The sequence below is a fragment of the Chiloscyllium plagiosum genome, unplaced genomic scaffold, assembly GCF_037043375.1.
Source record: "Chiloscyllium plagiosum isolate Xiang-an unplaced genomic scaffold, Cpla_swu_hap1 HiC_scaffold_22, whole genome shotgun sequence".
Taxonomy (NCBI): domain Eukaryota; kingdom Metazoa; phylum Chordata; class Chondrichthyes; order Orectolobiformes; family Hemiscylliidae; genus Chiloscyllium; species Chiloscyllium plagiosum.
The window spans coordinates 27,560,760-27,581,887 of NW_028270160.1; the positions used below are offsets into that span (position 1 = coordinate 27,560,760).

Genomic DNA, 21,128 nt, shown 5'->3' on the forward strand with positions numbered 1-21,128 from the left:
ATCTGAGGAGCAGGAGAATCGACGTTTCAGGCAAAAGCCTTTCATCAGGAATGCAGGAGAATTGATGTTTTGGGCAAAAGCCCTTCATCAGGAATTCCTCGATTCTCCTGCTTATCGGATGCTCCCTGACCTGCTGTGCTTTTCCAGCACCACACTCTTGACATCAGTAATGATCTTCTGATATGGAAAGATTGAGTATGTAGATGCACACTTTTATCACAGGATGAAATGACAGGAAAAAGATATGACTGTAAACTGTTAATGTTTCACACAAGGCTTAATGAAGATTTGAGTTCATTCCTGTCCTCCCCATCTCCTTTCCCCATCACATTGTGGATTGAAATGTTTAAAACTAAAATCAGCAGTTTTTTTAGAAACATAGTTATAATCATTTATGCACTGGCTGAATAAACTAGCCACCTATTCTAATTCCACTTTCCAGTATTGGGTCCATGGCCCTACAGGTTACAGCATTTCAGGTGGACACCAAGTTGCTTTTAAATGAGCTGAGGGTTTCCATCTCAATGCCTAACTCGGCAACAAATTGCAGAAAGCCACCATCCTTTGGATAAAAAATGTTGTTTCTCATGAACACTCCGATCCTTCTGCCAATCATCTTATATTTCTGCACCTTGGTAATTGGCCCCTCCATTAGAAGAAACAGATCTTCCATGTTCACAGTATTCAAGTCTGTCACTATCATAGAGATCTCAATGAAACCACCCCTCAGCTTCCTCGATTCTAATGAAAACAACCCTAGCTAATCCAGTCTTGCCTCATAGCTACAATTTTCAAATCCTGTCATATTCTTGTAAATCTCCCCTCTACTTTCTTGAGAGCAGTAAAATGTCCCTCCTGTAATATGTGCAGAGTGCAAACAAATCTCCAGTTGGGGTCGAACCAATCATTATACAGTTCAGCAGTACATCCAGTTTTATTCATTATTTATTCCACGTGCCTTTTTTGCCATCTTATTTAGCTTTCCTGCCACCTTCAGATATGTATGGATATGAACTTCAAGGTATTTCACTCACTTTATTCCTGTCAGTGTCTCAAGTTTATTGTGCAATCCTTGCTTTGCTTGCCTTCTCCAGATGCATAACCTTTTTGTAAATTCACTCTTGGAATATGGGCTTCAGTAGCGAAGGTGGTGGTGAGCTGCCATCTTGGATTACTGCTGTCTACTTGGTGTAGATGCAGCCACATTGCCATTAGGGGAGGGAGTTGCAGGATTTTGACCTAGTGGTACTAAAGGAGTGGTGATGAACGAATCGCACTTCAGAATTCATTTACCATTCAACCAAACTACTGATATCATCCTTTAGACGTATTCCTCAGTGTCAACCATCTGGCCACTTTTTGGGTCATCCTGAAAAATTCCCAATCATGTCTCCCATATTTATAGTGTAACTCATTAATTTATATCACAGACAGTAAGGGATCAAGCATTAGTAAGGTTAGGTAAGAAAATCAGGGATTTGGAGGAAAGACAAACAGGTGGGACTGGGGTATAAATAAATATATAGCCATCCATATTAGGAGCAAAAATAGAACACTCAAACCGGCTCTGCTATTCAGTAAGATTAAGGCTGATCTGGTTATTCCATGTTCTTGCCTATCCCCTATAACCTTTCATCCCCTTGCTAATAAAGAATTGATTGCCACCTTAAAAATATTCAAAGACTCTGCTTCCCGCACCACCTTTCGAGAACAGAGTTCCAAAGACTAACAACCCTCTCTGAGAAGAAATTTGCTCCTCAGGTTGTTCTGCTATAACGCGTGTTTCATTAATGCAAATTGGCCATAACACGATTGACAAATTGTGGATGTTGTTTGCATCGTGCGGACTTTCCACTGAACAGGTATAGCGATTTGCTGTTAGCAACCTACAGTGCGATTTTCCACAGCACGAGGTTGCAGAGCAACACAACTGTCACATTATAATAGAACAATTTGTATTTCTATCCTGATTAGGTATCCCCTTATTTTTTAACGATTACCCCCAGTACCAGACTCTGCCACAAGAAGACTCTTATTTTTCAATCAAGTTGCCACCTCCTCTTCTGAACGCCAGTGGATACAAATCTATCCTTTATTGACTTCATTGAAATGGATGGAATGAATTTGAGAGGCTGAATGGCTCGTGTTTCTATAGTATGACAAAAATTTTACATGACATTAACCAGAGCGACGTTGTTTCATTTTTGATTTTCTATTTTTGGCAGCTTCCCTTTGTAAGCAAATAAAGTTTCCTGAATTTGGACTAGCTCAGTGTGCACATTTGCAATTATATTTTTACCATACTCAAAGTGCACACTACGAATATTCCTGTAAGCAAATCCTGACTCTTTTTAATGTTTGTTCTATAAATTTTCATGATACAAAGAAATTTAGTCTAAAACAAGTACAATGATGTATTTCCTTTAATAAACACCACTCTGTACGCAAATGTATACAGATCAAGATGGAATGTGCAGTTCTTTGTAGAATTAGATTCCAGCTTCAAAATGATGTTGCAATTTCAACAGTTGACTCTTTGCTTCTTGTTGACAACAGAGCCTGAACGTTTGTTCTGGTGAAACAGTACACCATTCAATAATTGACGATAACTTCCGCAAGAACTTGTTTTCAGTTCATTCAATTGGTTTTTGAGTTTACAATCTCATACACTTTCACATTCTTAATATGAATTACCTAGTCAATTTTTACTTATCACGTAAATAAGTAATGTCATTTTATATATTTAGAGTATGGTTAGACCCATGGTGCTTCGCAATGTATATTGGAGCTTGCAGAAGTTGCAATAATATTTATAAAGCATCCGTGTGCAGATAAACATATCAAGTTGTTTCACAGAGTACAAAGACAATAGACACTGAGTTAAACACAAATTATTTTGGCCAGAAAGATACTTGCTAAAGGGGAACTTGACATGGGAAGTGAAGGTCAGCTGTCAGATATAGAAAAAGAATTGATGCAGTAGCCAGGAAACTTGTGCCAGACGATGAGTGGAATCTCATGAGGTCCTGATTGGCATGTGCTCCAACAAGAAGCCTGAGAATCACGGGAGAAGTTGAGTGAGATCTTTCTCAATATACAGCCACTCACTGCATTTTCCAGCCAAGTTCCAGGTGTTGAGACAGATTCTCACAAGGTAACAATGAGGTGCCTGTTAGCGGGGATTATTGCTCATCCTCACCCTTACTAACTGCATATCTCACCGCATTAGTATGCAGCTTTTTGTCAACGACCATGAAAATTACCAACACGGAAGTCCAAGCGGATACCTGGCGACTATGCCTCGCCCCTTGCTCTTTTGAACTGGCATCTTGAACCTCCATTACCAACATTTCAGGTCATTCTCCAAGACAGAGGCCACACACGCCCCATGTTCAACATGTGCCAGTTGCTGTGCCATCATGGCACGTCTTCAATCCAGTTACAGTGCATACACTACTACAGTGTAATGCTACACACTGAAATACAGTAGCCAGTATAATTGGAATACTCCTGCAAAGACACTGTGTTCCAGGCCAGACACCCAGGTCACAGACTGGACCAGGCAACCTCTCAGGGCTGCTTGTTTGCTCTTTTTGCACAACACTAAATTTGCCCCTACCTGTGTGGGCATAGCAAACCTCTCTTGCAATTTTTTTTTGTTTTGTGTATTACCCCCTCATCCAGAGCTACCAGGATCACAATGCAACTGTCTAACCTTGGAGAAAGTGAAGACTGCAGATGCTGGAGACCAGAGTTGAAAAATGTGGTGCTGGAAAAACACAGCAGGCCAGGCAGCATCCGAGGAGCAGGAGAATCGACGTTTCGGGCATAAGGCCTTCTTCAGGAATCATTTCTGAAGAAGGGCTTATGCCTGAAACGTCGCTTCTCCTGCTCCTCGGATGTTGCCTGGCCTGCTGTGTTTTTCCAGCACCATATTTTTCATCACTGTCTAACCTTGGTGTTTTGTGCAGACAAAGCCAGGAAACCAAATGTGGTTGTCAGCAGTCCTTGGGTAACAGAATTCATGACTAGGGACTGCAAGCTGAGAATGAGAGAAAGGGAAGGATTGACTAAGATGAAGGTGGGTGCAACAGCTTTTAGTCCTAGTCCAGCTGATCAAAAAGGTGACAAGGCAGCACAGAGGGTATGCATGGCTACTGTTTTGGCAAGTTGGAGCAAGGGAGGATATTGTGGGAATGCAGTGGGAGGTGGGCGCAGCTGCAGAGATGGAATGAGTGTGAAGAAACAGAACATGTAGCACATTCCCTGATGCAGCGCAACGAGGTCATTGACCTTCTTGTGGCTTTGCCGGCTGTTCTTCTGGACCGTGGATGAGGCACTGACATGGGTGGTGACCTCGGGCAAGGTTGCCAGGGGCTGGTATCAAGACTTATTCTGACGGTCCTCAGGAAGAGGAGGCCACTACTCTACACCACCCCATTCCACCAGGATATTCAGGTCCCTGTTGGTGAATCCCTTCCCTTCTCTAACATCTAGGATGACTGTCTGTCACCGAACAGGATAACTTCAGAATGCCAGCACTTGTCCAACAGCACCGTGGCCTTTTCAATATGGTGCTGCTGCAAGGGAAGCCAGTCTTTCAGCAGATTTCACTGAGTGGGTGAGTTGTTTTGGTTATGGTGCGTGTTAAGATGGGCCCAGAATTGGGCATGAGAAACACCATAAGTTAATGTGGCAAGTTTGATATGATGTGGTGAGAATAAATCCCGAATAAGATTGCAACTTGGACTTTGGAAATTAAAAGACTCCACTCATTATATCAGTGCAATGCCCACCTGTAATGTCATATCATTTCAAAGTCATTATGATTATAATGGCCTGGATTTTACACTGTGTGAGATTCCACCCCTGCCCTATGTAAGAACTGCTGGGCCAGAGGTGGGGAACCTTTTCATGTTGGAAGGCCACATTATGTTAGTTGTAATCTAATAAGGCCGCATCCAAGAAACTTCAATTATATATTCTTCAAAATTCACATTTTTTTTAATTGTGGCAGTCAGTCTGTGAGGATTATTTCGTTGAATTTTCTTTTACTGTCTGGTATTTTAAATACATTCATTTTAAGATTAAAATAAAAATAATAAAGGATGAAAAAAAACATATTAATAAAAAATAAAAGATTTGTTCTGCAAAATTTGGATTCATTCAAAAGGCCACACCCAATGGCCTAGAAGGCCGCATGCAGCCTTAAGGCCGCAGGTTCCCCACTCCTGTGCTGGGCGAACCTGACACCCACTTGACCAGCTCACTCCACAGCTTTGTAACAGCCATTTGGCTATTAATTAGCTTCAACCAGGCATCTTGCCCCCATCTAGGGAGGAAATCTCTGTGCCCACCACTCCCCATTTCCAAAAGCTTCTGGCCAGTCAAATAGCCAGGAGCTGTCCTGACTCCACACTGGCCCCTTCTACAACTGCATCCAGCCCTCAATGGCATTCCTTGATGGAGCCAGATATGAAGTTAAGTGGGAGAAGTCTCACTGGAACCATGCCTCATGATTGAAATGGGTGGGAGGGAAAATGCAGGTTGTGCACAGGGTATTTTGGAGAGTGGAATTGTGGTCCTGTAATGAGGTATCTTTCCAAGCCGTGAAAGAATCCAGGCTAGATGCTTGGCGTGTCTCTCTTCTACCGCTGATTAAATCTCAGGAATAATGGGAGAAGACCCTTAAATAGTCAGTCCAAGCCAGTGTGTGGAAAATGATTTCTTTTTGACTTCATGATTATTCTGTCATACTTCTGACATGTAACACTCTCCTTTTTAGGAAGGTGAATTTGCATTACACATCTTTGCTGCTGCTTATGTTTAGTTACATGTTGTAAAGGCAGCATGTTGAAGGGATCCCAGTTTCACCCCCAGTATTGAGGAACAAATTCTATAACAATCAGACAATTTAGTGTATAAATGGCCTATATTTCCCTTCATAACATATTGGGATATGGTGTTGATTTAAACATGGATTGTTGTCTGTGATGTTCCTGTGCAGACCATCTAGTTTTGACAATGCACATAGAGGGGAATTGGACAAAGGGCTGGCATTTCTACCACAGGAAAGGCAGAGAAAGTTAAAAACTATCCATACTCTGGAGATTCATTGTCTTTTTATTGTACCATTATACACAGGATGTTGGCATTGCTGGCTAGGTCAGCTTTTACTGCATATCCCTAAAGCTCTCTACAAGGGACTCCCAATTTTTTTGCTCAATAAAGAGAGAGATCTTTTAAAACAGTGATTGTAGACATACTCAGTAGTGACCTATAAAGGTACACATCTGAGCATTTTGAATTACAAATTTATTATTTGGCAATACCATTACATCAAAAATATAACAGATAAAATATGTTTTAAATATGTTACACTTGTTATTATATTGTATCAAAATAGAGTCGAAGTAAATGCTTAGGTGGCTGAGTGAGAAAATAACTTGAACCAGAAATTCCTTCTTGGAGGTAAGTATATTTGTCCTTAGCTGAACCATGAAATGCTTTTAACATTAGAACAAAATGTCACTTCTTGCCTCAGCTTCACAAGTGATTCACAAAGGTAACAAGTGTACATGTGAAAAGGAAAACTAAAGAAATAGTAGTGAAAATGGAAGAAGATCCTTGCCATAAATTTACTTTGTAATGCAAAAGGTTAAGTTTTCCACTTAAGGTTTCTAAACATTGCCATATTTCTCCAGTGCAGCAACTTAGTTAAATTATTCAGTTGGTTCATTCAAACAGAATTTCATCTGTCTTCCTGTTGCATTCAAACAAGGTCATACACTGTAATTTCTTTTTCAGAATCATCATAGTCATTCAAACAGCACTACAAATGTGAAGGCCCATTCCAATCATCACATGAATTGCCATCAAGCTAATTCAAACTCTGGAGGAAATAGCTAGTCCTCAGCTCATCGTTCGTGTGGTGATTCTTTGTATTCTTCAGCTTTTCCCATTTTCTGGAACTATTTAGCGGGAAAGCACCAGTTCCTGGTAGGGTATTCATTCCACACGACAGAGCCGCTCCATTTTTGTTGGTCTAGCTGCCTCACTTCCTCTCAGGTCTGTCTTGCAGGTTGGGATCATGACATTTGAAACAAGATGGTGTCTCCTTAGAATATTGCAATAGCAAATCAATGAAAATGGTCACTTGCACGTATTTAAATATAGCATTATACCAGAACTGTATTTTGTCTTTATTAAAAAAAAAGGAGGTTTTGTAAATTTCTCTATAACTGTCTCGGTTTACATTTTGTACATTTGTATTTAAAGTAAGTCAGAATTGGGATGTATATTTTCTGCCCAGCAGCTGTAAAGCCATGTGCTGATTCCACCAATGAACATCTTATGTATTTTTATGAATTGTGATTTAAGACTTCCTCAGCATTTAACAATGAAAGAGAACTTTTTAAATCTGCAATAGAACATTTTTTCATATTCTTTTGCCATATCTGCAGTCATTTTATATTTTTGTAGTTTGTCTTATCCTGAAATTTTATTAAATGTTGCTTTCATTTGTACTGCTTTTTATTTCATTTTTATTTAACAAATACATCTTTCCTATGATTTCTCTGAAAGGGACATTTTAATCAAAGTGAATGTATTTTACAATTTTTAGGGAGCTTTTCATAGCATATAAACAATAGGATTTTCAAAGTGAAAATGCAAACTTGATGGGGGGAAAAGAACCTACTTTTGACAGGACTAAAACTGAATCTGGTTGAACCCTTATACCACTTAAATATGCCATATACCTTGGACTAGTTGGAATAGCATCTTACTTACTCGTTAAGTGTTGTGATCTGTGTGAAACAAGTCTCATGGAATTTTAAATAATAGTAGGAAAATGTGGCAATTTGGGCACTGGAGTATTAGGGTCATGAGACATGCTGTTAAATTAGATCGATAATTGGAAAGGAATCTTAATTTGGTGTGGCCTTTTCAGTCCTGGCCCAGCTACTGGGGAAGGGCAGTCATTAAAGAGGAGTAAGGTGAAATGAACCACCATTCTCAGTGATTCTTGTACGTCTATTGATGGCTGTCTTGGCAGAGCTATGGATTCAAGTTAACTTTGGATGGTGATCTAAAGGCTAATTGTTTAGAAAGAAAATAACATGCAAAGCCATTTCAGACACTTGCAGCCATCCAACACCCCCCCCCCCCCCCCCCCCCTGTCGTCTCATATCCACTGCCCTATCTATGTATGTTATGGATAATGGATAAGAAGAATTTATGGACCAAAATTAATTGATATACATCAGTCTGTACACATAAGGCTGTACGCTCCTCTGGACTTTAAGGATTTACCAATACACATGCCTGCTTGATTCTACATAATATACATTTTGCGTCCTTAATCTCACCTAGGAGTTTTGCAGTTATACGTTTTTGTGCATATCCTATATCAAATTTGAGGATTATTTGCACTCATAGAAAGGGCTGCGCAGCCCTTTGAGAAATGATGCTACCTTTTAGAGGAAATATACATATGATGAATTATAGAGTAGAATTAAAGCTGAAACTAATAATTCAAAAGTTTATTTCACTCCTCGATTCTGGGCACATTTATTTTCATAATATTTATGTATAGTTCAAATAGCGTCATGTCATTTATAAAGGTGTAGATTGTACTGTCAGATGTGGTGTAAGGGTTACCTCTACCAAAGTGACCATCTACAAAGATCAATAAACATTAGATGAATAAACATTTACCTTGCTGACAATATTATTGGTGCAAAGTCGATTCCTGTTAATTGAATAAGTATTGTGACAAAATTGTATTAAAGTTTTTGAAGATTACAGTAAACTGTAGAATCTCGAGCAGGTCACATCCCATGTGTAATGCTATCACAATGGGAAATTTTTTGAAATTAAACCAGTTTCCCATTCTGTTTAATTTTCAGTAATTTATATAATGAATAGTAATGTTTCACTAAAATTAATTCAGTTGTATTGTTGGGTAACTGATATAATAATAATATTCACTTAACAGGAATTTACAATTTTCATTAATAAAATGAAAATATAAGTTAGAAAATTCTTTTTTTTGATATCATATGGAAGCATGATATTAACAAAATTTGAATTAAGTGCTTTCTAATAAATATCAGCTAAAGCTGAATTCTCTTGTGCTTTGAATGTACTGTTGTTAATATTTCCAGATTTAAAATCCATTTTTAAGTTCTTTAAATCGAGCATTTATTTTGTCTTAAGGTTTTCAATGAATTCCACTAGTTTCCATCTAAGAATGCCTTGAGATGCTGGTCTCCAGGTTTACCTGTAAAATCCTAATGATTACAACAGTGTCATGTAGTGATGGGGGTAGTCTGCTTTTTGGCTTGGTAATTGGCAAAGTACTGGAGAGCTGTTAGAAGATGAGTAAGATTTGACGTTATTGATCGGGGTAGTAACTGGATAGTATGAAATATATACGCAACATGCACAAATAACTATGGAAAGAGAATAACTTGCATTCTTCTGTGTAGGACTTAGAAAAGGCTGTTTATTTTTGGACTTCATTGCAGGATGAGCCAGAAGCACATACAATTTGCCATTCAATTCAAAATAAATAATCTTGCAGCTAAAAACAATTTAGAGTTGATTTCACTTCAGTCATAGTTTGGCCTGTTAAACAGTTTGGCAGAGTACTTGTACCAACTGTAGAGTTTATTTAAGTGGATAAGATTTACTTTGTCCATCTTTACTAAAGTAATGAAACATGCATTTCAAATTAAATCCTACATGATTTGTTTTTAAATATTCTCCCTTCTTTGCATTTTATGTCACATTCTTAACATATTTAATTTAAATTTGCATATCTTCACCTTGGTTGTGAAAATAAATTGTTAAACAATTAAATCGGTAAAGCCTATTGTCGATCAGATGCTTCGTGAGATCTGCCACTTTATTAATACTAATTTTCTGAGGTCTTAAGTCCAACAAAAGCAAGAAATATCCAATTGAACAAATAAATACAAAATATCAAGTTAACCTTGAGGGAAACTGATACATGAAGTTTTGTTTTGAAATTGTCAGAATGAAAATTGTGAAGAACTTTTTAATCATACTATTATCTGGTATCAATGTCAGAAGGTCTGTTTTAAACAAACATTTCCTGTTTGTAATAATTCTTAAATGAATGATGTAATTGTCACTTTTTGTATCAGTGTGAGTTTATATGTTTTCCAATAGAATGATAACTGCCATTTGTTCTGTATTAATAATATCAATCAATTATGGTATCCAAAGGTTTACAGCTTCTTTTCAGGGAATTACACTTTCATCTTTTCCCTCTGGTTTGGGATGGTACTGAGGACCATGGCTTCTGTCTTCTCTGACTGCTCTTCATTCTTAGTAACTAATGTCCAAAAAAATGCACAGTGCTGCTGTAACTAGATTAAAAACAGTTGTTTTTAGTAAAATGAAAACAGGAACATTTGAATTGAAAGAAGAAAGTACTGTATCTTTGATCTGTAAATTTAAAATGATTATATGTCTAAATACAGTTGTTGACATTATTTCTGGATTTTCAGAACTCCTGATTTTTTTTTGTCACTTCAAGATTGTCTTTAATGATCTGTTGGTTTTTACTGCAAACCTCTTCATACCATTTTCTTGAGTTTTATGAGAAAAAGGGTCCAACTTTCTTCTTGCTTCACACACAAAATGCAAAACATCATGTTTATAAAGGCTATTTTGAACAACATAGTAGCTTTTGTCTGAACAAGTACATCCTTATTATGAGTTAAACAAATAACTGATGCAATTAATGTAGATGAGCCACATATACAGCATTTCTGTGTGTGCAAAACTGTACGATGTATTGTTTTTGCCAACTCCAAACTGAAAGATCAAACAAATGATACTGTATTCACCATCCCATTAACTGTACTTCTTGTTAACAGTATCCACAAGTGGCTTGGGTACAGAAAAGTTTTGAATTCCCTTTAAGTTTTGTCTGCTTCAGGGGGAGAAAAGGGCAGAAGAAACAGCATTTCCAACAAATAAGCTGGGTCAAATTAGGAACAACATATCCTTCATATCCTTGAAGTAACAGTTCTTATCAATTATATACTTTGTCAGTGGCTGATGTTCTTATATGTTTGCTTTACTTTGAAATTATCACATCTCAGTGTACTGAAACATATTTACTGCTATCAAGCTACTGAAGTCCTATATAAGCATCACAACTCATTAAATGTTCTAGAAGGTTGATTTTAAGTTAATTATATCTGCAGTTCAAATAATAGATGTATTGGTTTTACATTCTTTGTCCCTCAGTTTAATCTACCTGGGGAACAGTGTGTTTACATGTGCTTAACACAACAATAGTAATATCTCAATAAATATGAGCATTGTGAATTTAGGTATTTTTAAATTGTAATTCAGCATAATTGGTCTGCAGTATTATTCCAAAAGTAAATCCTTCTTTGTGGGAGATGCAGCAATGTAGTATTAGTGATCAATGTGATGTAAATTTGAATGAATGGAAAACAAAACAATACCATTTATTATCTAATATAACTCACTTGGGATAATATGCAGGAAATCAATCCACACTCTCTGTGGAATCATCACAAATGGGACAATTTGATTGAACAACTGAATTACCTATCAGTCTAATTCCAGTTAAAAGAATATGCGCACAAATTCTTTCATTAACAAGAAGATAACTATTTACTGTAATCAACCTACTTTTAACCAATGGTTTGAAACAAACATAAGCTCTATTTTTAAAAAATTCCCAAACGCCTGCAAACAGACACAGAGACACAAAGAGACAACAGTTCTTATGGGTGAGGAAAGAAAATAAAGTTAGAGAAGCATGGTTCTGGCAACTGTCCAGATTACAGAGGATGTTATTATTTTTGGCTTTTTATCCAATTCTTTTCTACTGGTATAAGATTGTGGATACACCAATTCTCGGACTTGCATCGCTTGAGGATTTTCCCTTTCAGTGCCTCTGAAGGTATTTTCTTGCCCTTTTTTTTGCTTTAACAAGGGAATTTGCAGAGATCAATTTACAGGAAAATCGAGTGAGAACAATTACCATAAAAGTTTCTGGTACATCTGCACAGAGGAAGGAGAGAGAAATGTTGGTGATTTTCTTTGTGTGGGCTAAAGGTTTCTCTTTATTGACACCATACACAGCCTATGATGACCTGTCCAGGAACCAATCAAGTAGCTATTACCATGTTGAGCCCACCTGAATACACAATAACTGGTCCTGATTGGAAAAAACTAGTTAAAAGCAATCTTGGCAAAACTGCCCTGACCCCATACAAGCAGAACCATTCCATCTCGAATTCTCCCTTCCTGCTTAAATAAAACAATATTGTAAATACAAATCACAATGCTTGTTTTTAAAATGGCAAACATCTTCCACAGATTGTTTGGTTTAAATATCCACAGTCCAAAGAAATGGTTTTTACATAAATATGAAACAAGTTCTGAATGGGTTTGCTTTTAAACGTTATGAATCTGCACTGAAAACTTCCTGGTATTTTCTGGAGCAAAATATCACCTTGTAAAAAAGCTTTTTATGGAATGAAAGGATTTATAGTGTTACATTTGTTTTATTTAAGCTATTTTCCTCTGTTGTATTTTCAAACAAAGCAGCTCCCCTAGCAGACACTAACTCCCAAATACAGAATATCTCTGCTGGAAAATTAACTGTATAACCCTGAATGGAATAAATGAGTAAAACATTTCTTATATTTCTACTAGTCCAAATAACATGCACTCAGTTAGGTGAAACAGCATTGTGTATGCACGTGTCTTGAATTTCTACATGCATTTTATTTATTGCAGATTGATTATTTTAACTGTTTGCCCACCACTAACAATAACAATATTTTTAAAGAAGTGATAGCCTATGATTAAACATGCTGAAGAATGTAAAATCTAGATGTACAGTTTTGACAGTTTGCTGACTTCTGCTACAAATCTTGAGGACATTTCTGAAAGTCCCACTTTAAATATGGTGTAAATATGCAATATGGAAGCAGAAAAGTTAGAGACGACATGATCTGAAACAGTCTAGGAGAGTGGAATAAACAAAGTTATTTGCATTTTAAGTCAATGTTCTGAAACAATAGACAAAATAGTCCTGTAAATGTTACTCTCAAAGATCAGAATCTTTCAGAATCTGTTTAATATTTTGTTCTTAGTCAGGCATACAGACTTGAAACGGGTTATTGGCAGATTGTGAGCTTGCAGGTCATTTTGCCAGAGCAATTCAAATCTAATTCTGCTGTATAGCTGTGAGGACAAGCTGCTAGCATGTTTATTAGGCAGGTGCAGGGCTGTTCTATAAATCTGAAAATACACTGCAGTTCTTGCAGGTACACGTGAGCAATAGCAGCTTGCATTTATATAGTGTATTTAACTTTCACCAGTCCCTTAATGTAAAAGAAGAAGTATAATTTTCACATGAGGTCTAAATGCAATAAAAAAGCTTTTCAGTTGTAACCGGGCAGTGCCCAGTGAAAATTAGAGAAACAGCTCCAGATATTTTATTGGGGTAGGATGAATATGGTATGTTTCAGGGGAAATGACTAAGCTGTTTTAACCATGCCAAAATGTGCAAGTTCTGCATAGTTATGGTTTGCCGATTACATTTGAAACTTAAGGCCCACAAACTGAACTTAAGTGGAACAATTCATAGAGTATGCGATATGCACTTTGACATATATAGGGCAATAAGTTAAGATGCTAACATCCATGTTCTGCATAGTCATTTTGTTCCGGATAAATATTCTCATTTGTATTTACAATATCCACTTTACCTCCGCAAATGTATCTATTTGGCATATGAAATTCAATGTAGGGGATTTTCTTGCTGTAATGGTGATCAATGCATCAAATTCTAACAAATTAAACTAAGGATGGCATTAGACTGGCAAGTCACTGCATCTTGAATGGTTTCTTATATATACTTGAATTTTGGTGAAACCATGGAGATTCTGCAGGTAAAATAAAAGCTGAGACAAACATTGTTTGTGGATTTCAATTATCCGGAGCTGCAGCATTAAACTTGGACGGACTTCTCATCTTAACCACCGATCTGGTCCCAGGCAATTGTGCAGTCATGGAGGGAAAGCCAATTCAGGCTGGGGAAGTGGAAGTTATAGAGATATAGAGCACGGAAACAGACCCTTCGGTCCAACTCATCCATGCCGACCAGATATCCCAACCCAATCTCGTCCCACCTGCCAGAACCTGGCCCATATCCCTCCAAGCCCTTCCTATTCATAGACCCATCCAAATGCCTTTTCAATGTTACAGTTGTGCTTGTTGGCATCATTTCCTCTGGTAGCCCATTCCACACACGCACCACCCTCTGCATAAAAAGGTTGCTCCTTAGTGACTGACTCTCATTAAATTGTTGATGCTTTCCCACCTTATAGCCAGCACTGGGAAGAAAAAGGCAGCAAGTGATTAAGGCATGGCACGACAGTGGAGTAATGCTGAAAAGGTTATCAGTGAGTGAAGATGAGATTGATTGATGGGCTCAGTAGGGGAGAAACTATTAAGGAAGAAAGAGTATCCAGTTGTGAGGTGGTGGGACAAAGTGGCTAAATGAACAGACAGAGGGTGAAAGCTTCCTTAAGGGGCCACACAAAGGCATTTCTGTTCCTCCTAACCACAAGGAATACTGCAATCGGCATTTACCTCTTCTTAATGCCCACTCTGTAACTTGGGAAATCCATGTGACAATTACAAAGTGAAATCCGGCTTCCATTGAAGTATGGAGGGCCAATGTAATATGTTCATGAAGTATCCCACCTCTCCCCAGTGGGATGCACATGACAGGAAACTTGCCATCATAAAAAAAAATACAACAGGCAGGTTGGGGTTGTGTAAACTTTTGTCTTTGCTTTCTGCTCATTATAGTGCAGTGATAGGGATGTGGGATGGGGAGTTAAAAAGAAGATCTAGTTGTGTGATTTGAGCCTGGAAATGTCCTAAATCAGACTTTAAACTGGGTTCAGGAAAAATTCTGAATTGGATATTAGTATTCCAGTTTTAGAAGTAGAAGTTCTTTTTCCCTTTCTAACTTCACTGACTGTCCATGTCTGATGTCACGTCATCCTTCAACCGCAGTGGCCAACTACATTATCATACGGGGAGAAGGCAGGATAATGGGATTGAGAAACAAATGGTGGTACAGTGGTTAGCACTACTGCCTCACAGCGCCGGAGACCCGGGTTCAATTCCCGCCTCAGGCGACTGACTGTGTGGAGTTTGCACATTCTCCCCGTGTCTGCGTGGGTTTCCTCCGGGTGCTCCGGTTTCCTCCCACAGTCCAAAGATGTGCAGGTCAGGTGAATTGGCCATGCTAAAATGCCCGTAGTGTTAGGTAAGGGGTAAATGTAGGGGTATGAGTGGGTTGCACTTCGGCGGGTCGGTGTGGACTTGTTGGGCCGAAGGGCCTGTTTCCACACTGTAATGTAATCTAATCTAAAATCTAATCATAATCTAAATCAGCCAATATAGAATGGTGAAGCAGACTTGATGGGCTGAGTGGCCTAGTTCAGCTTCTATACCTTGTGGTTTTATCGAGCATTTGATGCAATAGGCTGTTAATCAACAATTTTGCTTTAGTTTATATTTTAATGAAAGCAGGGTTGCCGAAGCTCAGCAGGCATGATAGCATCTGTGTGGTTAGAAACAGAAGCAACGTTGAGTCTTCATTCTGATGAAGAGAAATATTGGCATCACAACAGTAACTCTGTTTCTATCCATGCATTCTGCCAGACCTGCTGAGTTTCTTCAGTAGCATCCACAGTCATTTGCTTTTGTATTTTACCCAATAGTTTATTTGATGCATGCCTTTACAAGACTTTCAGTTAGAAAAACATAGCACGAACGGTACCAATTAGAGATAGACTTAAGGGATTCAAACTTTGCCTTCAGTCAAAATAGTTAAGAGGATGCTGGGTTAGCTTAGTTATCCAGGTCTCTCTAATACAAGAGTATCCTGTCACATAAAAACTTTTGATGTTGTATGATTCTTATAAATAAATCTTGTAAAAATGTTTTAACCTGCACATTGAGCTGGATTTAATAGAAGCAATGAGAGTTTCACTGGTGAGCAGATCGAAGTTCCCTTCTATTGAGAGTTGCTGGTTATTTAGAGGCCAACCCCAAGTACCCACCCCACTTTTGTCCAAGTCCCGGGGTGGGTTGGTTGAAGGCAGTGATTGTAACTAGTATAGCACCCACATGTATCCTTACTGGAATCTCAACCATAGGATGAGAGGTAGCAAGAAGATTATGCCAATGAGGATAGGGAGATTGTCAAAAAACCAGTGCGGGGGGGGGGGGTGGCTGTTGGCAGCCCTATTTCTTCCTGAGGCTGAGTCCTTCAGTCAGACATTACCTTTGAAAGAGGGACCTGCTCCTAGAAACCTGTAGGCAGCCTCATGTGGGTTTGCTTGAAATGATTCCTGTTTGATGAATCATTTGCCCATTGCTGGGTTAATATTAGTGGGATACAGTACTTCTGCCCACTTCATTGCCTCAATTGGTGGTGGATTCGATAAGCTGGCCATAGAGTTCATTGGAGTGAAGGCAGTTGAGTGCCCCTGCGATGCTCTTCCACTTGAGTAAATGCCCCCCCTCCCCAAACTCTAAATCACCACAGCAGTGAGCAGTAAGCTCCACTTGTCAATTTAATCCTGAAAGTGAAAGGGTTACAATTTGGAATGGTAGTGTTGTGCTTGCCATAGATTTATTACAAACAAGTGTGCATTACTTACTATGCCACTTGGTCTGTTCAGCATCAATGAAGATGCTGACATTGTTGAAGAGTAATGAGTAAAAGAATTGCAGTACAGAAAAAAATAATTAGAAGTAGATTTTTTGAGTTTATCAATAACATTGGGAATTTTAATAATGTGATGTTCTCTTACAGCGATGCAGGAAATAGCAGTCTGATGTCAAAGCTATTTTGTGCAGTAATTACATATCCCAGAGTTGTGTGTCAATTTAATGTTATGGTAAATGATTTATCCAAGTGTTCTTAGAAACTCAACTAAGTCCAAGCATTGCTGACAGAGTGTTCCATTAACCACTCTGAATCTGAGAGCAATCTTAAATATATTGTTGGGGACAGTACTATAAAACAGAGTACTGAGCTTTGTGAATTGGAGTGTTCTAAAAAGTTAGTAAAATATTCCTTGGGTCACCTCCCTCTCTCTCTTTGCCCCCCCCCCCCCCCCCCACCACCACCACACACACAATCACACCAACATTATATAGCATTCAGTTGAGTGAATGCAGTAACCTCACATTATTGTAGGCTTCCTTGGATGTACAGGCACTCTCATGACATCCACCTATTGTAAACATTCAGCCAATGTTCAGTCCTTGGACACCATGGAAACAATTCACAAGAGTGCACACTTCCCAGTGTTACCAAAGGCTTCGGAAAACTCTCAAAGAAAATGAGAACGACAACATTCCTGATCTTGCTGCGGCAGTGAGAAGACCAACCTTGTTAAAGCGCTTTTAAAACTTTTTTTTACCCCCCCCCCCTCCTCTCCCCGGCCTGATTTCAGCTGCAAGCCTCAGTATTGGAGGGGGGGTTCCCTTCTGCTGTAGTGTCCCAGAAGATGAGGCTGTTGTTGAATTTAATGTAAAATGTGGTGGAGAGAGAGTGCCACAAATGACAGTGCCCTGTCTCTTGGCTAAAACAGGAAGTGACCTACTGCTGCTTTAGGAATTACAGGCCTCGAATTGGCTGTTGAGGTCCAAGGGTCAGTCTGCCATCCTTAATCAAACATTGAACCAGCCCTCTGGCCAATAATGAGCCAGTTCATGTTGACTGTTCCCTGCTTAATATGAACGTATGACCCTCCTCAGACTCTGACTGCAAAGTTTCAAAGCCCAAGAGGAAGACCCTGCCCTGAGTGTTGAGGATTCAAAGTTAGGACAAAATGATCTGTGTCGATGGCCTGGATTTGACCCACCTGTGTTGACACTTTACAGAGAGATGATACTGTCAGTTGAATGAAAAAGTGTGTGTGTTCCGTCTGAGGGCTGCTTTCTTGTCGTCAACCTTCCTTTTGGGGGAAGCATTCACTCATTCTGATTCTTACAAGCTGCCCACTTAATGAGCCTGGGTACGGACTTGTCAGGATAGTGTCAGGTTCATAAAGGAGGGCCAATCAGCAGGCTGAAATAGGGAAAGGCAGATGAGGTGTTTCAGTGTTGGAGACATCCACTCTCCATCATGAAGTCTAGGGAAAGAAATGGGTCATGTATTTGAAGTGGGAACATCTCTGCAGTGCATTCTGATTAATTGTTTCTGCTGGGGCATGGAGCACTTGCCCCCCATTTGTGGGAATCTGGGGCCTAGCTGAAAACTTCTAGCTTGCCTGCCTCTGTAGGTCATAAGTAGCTTCTAATGAACTAGGTCAGTTACTCCTGGATAGCTATTACAGCAGCTGTTCATTTTAACCAGCATGGGGCCATAATGTGCAGTGCAAATGTTTGTTTATAGGCTGGGATCACTATTTAAATTTGTATTAATTCCCACAAGTGGTCATTGTGGTCTTTGCCCTCCTCACTTTCTGTTTTCAGAAATTAGAATGAATCCGCTATCTACTGTTTAGAAGGAATTCCCTACATTCTGCCCCTAGATTGCTTTCAATCGCAATAAAACTGGTTATCGTTACTTTTCAATATCGGAGTTCAGTTTTCTTTTCAGTGAGGGTGAGATCGTCCAACCTTTTGTAGAGTCAAGCAGGCTTTGAGCTTTGACATAGTTACCAACAAATTACCCTGTATTTGAGCCAAGAATTGTTAAGTCACATTTGCTTATTTCTTTTAAAAGTTAAGTAATTGAAAGCAGGTGGAAGGAGACTCTTTGTAGTTTAAAGTATTCTTGACAAATTTCTGAATAAAACTGGAGACAACACGAGGTAATGGATGAAACCCTACCTCTATTTATGTGTTAATAGTGTTAATAAATAACTCTTGCCAAAATTTCCAATCTCTCATTTTATGTGAGGGTACATAATTGCATTTCACTCTGACAATATTTAATGTAAGATGTAGTTAATGTATTTCCAGTGATTTGTATTATTAGAGCATGTCTCCATTTCACGAGAGAAAATAATCTCTCGGTTGAAGTCCAGATAATGAGTCTGTTTCTTTAAAAACATAGAAAATAGAAGGCAGAAGTAGGCTATTTGGCCCATCAAGCTTGCTCCACTATTCAACACAGGCTCAATGCCATGCTCCCACTCTGTCCTCATCTGCCTTGACACTTCTGGCTTCTAGAAATCATCTTCCTTTGGACGATGGAACAAATCAGAATAAAAATTAGACATCACTGACTAGAAATAGGATCAGCTGATTTTTAAGGTGTTGCTTCCAAATGTGGATTGGTCCCCTTGTACATGTACATGAAGGGCTCATTTCCTTTTGTAAGACTCCTCAGGCAATGGATATTCTGAAGACACTGGTCCTATATTCTGAGTCTCGCCTTTTGTAAATGTGGCCCAGGCAACAGATGTCTTAGAACAGAAACATTTGAACAAAATCTTTAAAACAGAAATGAAGTGGAGCTGGGAGTGCCCTTTCTGGCTCCACAGCACAACTAGGAAGTGATGTCGGTTCCCTCAGATACTTTAGATATGGCTGCTTTAGATACTTGTTTGGCTGCATCCACTTCCTTTGTGCTGAAAATTGAGCACCAACCAATTTTTATCCATTACAAATAAACTCCACTTTTGCCTCACCACACCTCAAACGTATTTTACGTGAAAACCCTTCTTTCTCCCTCTCAGAGGTGTCATAGTCTCACCCCCCAGTCATCTATTAAAGTCTTACGTTGGTCAATACTTCTAACCAACCTGTTCAGACATGTTATGATGTGTCTGGAGCAGGTGGGATTTGAACCTGGATTTTCTGGCCTACACAACGACTAGAGCAGGCAGCCCAATTCTTATGTTGGCAATTCAGACATTAATATTGTCTCCACCTTTCAGCATTGTGAACAGGACAGACAAAGGGTAAGATTGATTCAACACTGTGAACTTTGGCTTTATCATTCAACAAAGGAAATCCAGAGCATTTTATATTACTAGGTGTGTGTTTAGAAAAATCTGTAGAAAATATTTTGCTGTTTCCTTTAATAAAATGTGAAACATGAAGTAAATTAATGAGCAAGTGCCATTGCTGGTGCAGGCATCTGCGAACATACACCCTCTCTATAATCCAATGTGTTGAGTCAAAACTATTTCCAGTAACATCTTCACAGTAGTTGTTCAGTGCAGTTTGACCTTTCTTACCCGTCCGCTGTCCTTCCATAAAATTCCTCAGTCAAGCTGAAACTTTCCAGGAGTCTGCTAAGTTCTCTGGGCTTAGTCCTGTTGTTCACCAGTGCCCTTTCGAAAATCCCTCCCATTGAAATTAATTGCAGCAATGTGTTTAATCATTCAGTGCTGACCTCTGCTGTTAGAATAAGCATATCTCAAGCTCTTGTCTCAACTTTCAAAATGTAGTTGAGTCTAACTCTGGTGTGACCTTGCTCCCCAAGGACTCTTTGTGCTTTATATGCTAATCACCTTGTTGTACCTTCCCCAGGTTCGTCATTCAAACTGACTTAACCTTTCACTAAGACTTAAAACCAGCCAGAATTTTCTGTGTGTCTGAAAAACATAGTATCAGATTTTTTTCAAAGTTACATTGAGAAGTATTTGTCTCTTTTGTGTCCAAATGTGTCGGGCCTGGAATTCAATCCTATGAAAGGAATGCCCACATCCTGTCAAATGCCTCTTTGGAAAAATAAAATTAAAGAATTGAAACCTTATTAGCAAAAGCATTGGAGTCCAGACAAGTAAAATATGTCTTTCAAATTATTTGGGCAACTTTGCAAAAAATGCAGTGAGGAAAGAATTCCCCCAGATGTTGCATTCCAAATTCAATCCTTGCATACCGTCTACACTGCTGAACTCACCAAGGCAACAGCACCGCCAGTTTCACAATTAGACTTTAATAATGCCCTTGCACACAATATAATAGCCTTTTTTGTGTTCAACCATTGCAAAGCTGTGTCAACATTAATAGAGAAAGAAATTCAAGGTACATCTGAGGAATAAATGTTGACT

General features: G+C 38.8%; 1 protein-coding gene across 1 annotated transcript in view; it reads left to right on the plus strand.

Annotated features, from left to right (window-relative positions):
• Positions 1 to 7,526, plus strand: part of LOC122561187 (G protein-coupled receptor kinase 5-like) — a 233,515-nt gene extending 225,989 nt beyond the window's left edge. The window contains exon 16 of the mRNA XM_043712718.2: positions 6,808 to 7,526. Coding sequence (XP_043568653.1) covers positions 6,808 to 6,909 — 102 coding nt within the window. The 3' untranslated portion in view covers positions 6,910 to 7,526. The remainder of the gene's footprint in view (positions 1 to 6,807) is intronic.
• The last annotated feature ends 13,602 nt before the right edge of the window (positions 7,527 to 21,128 follow it).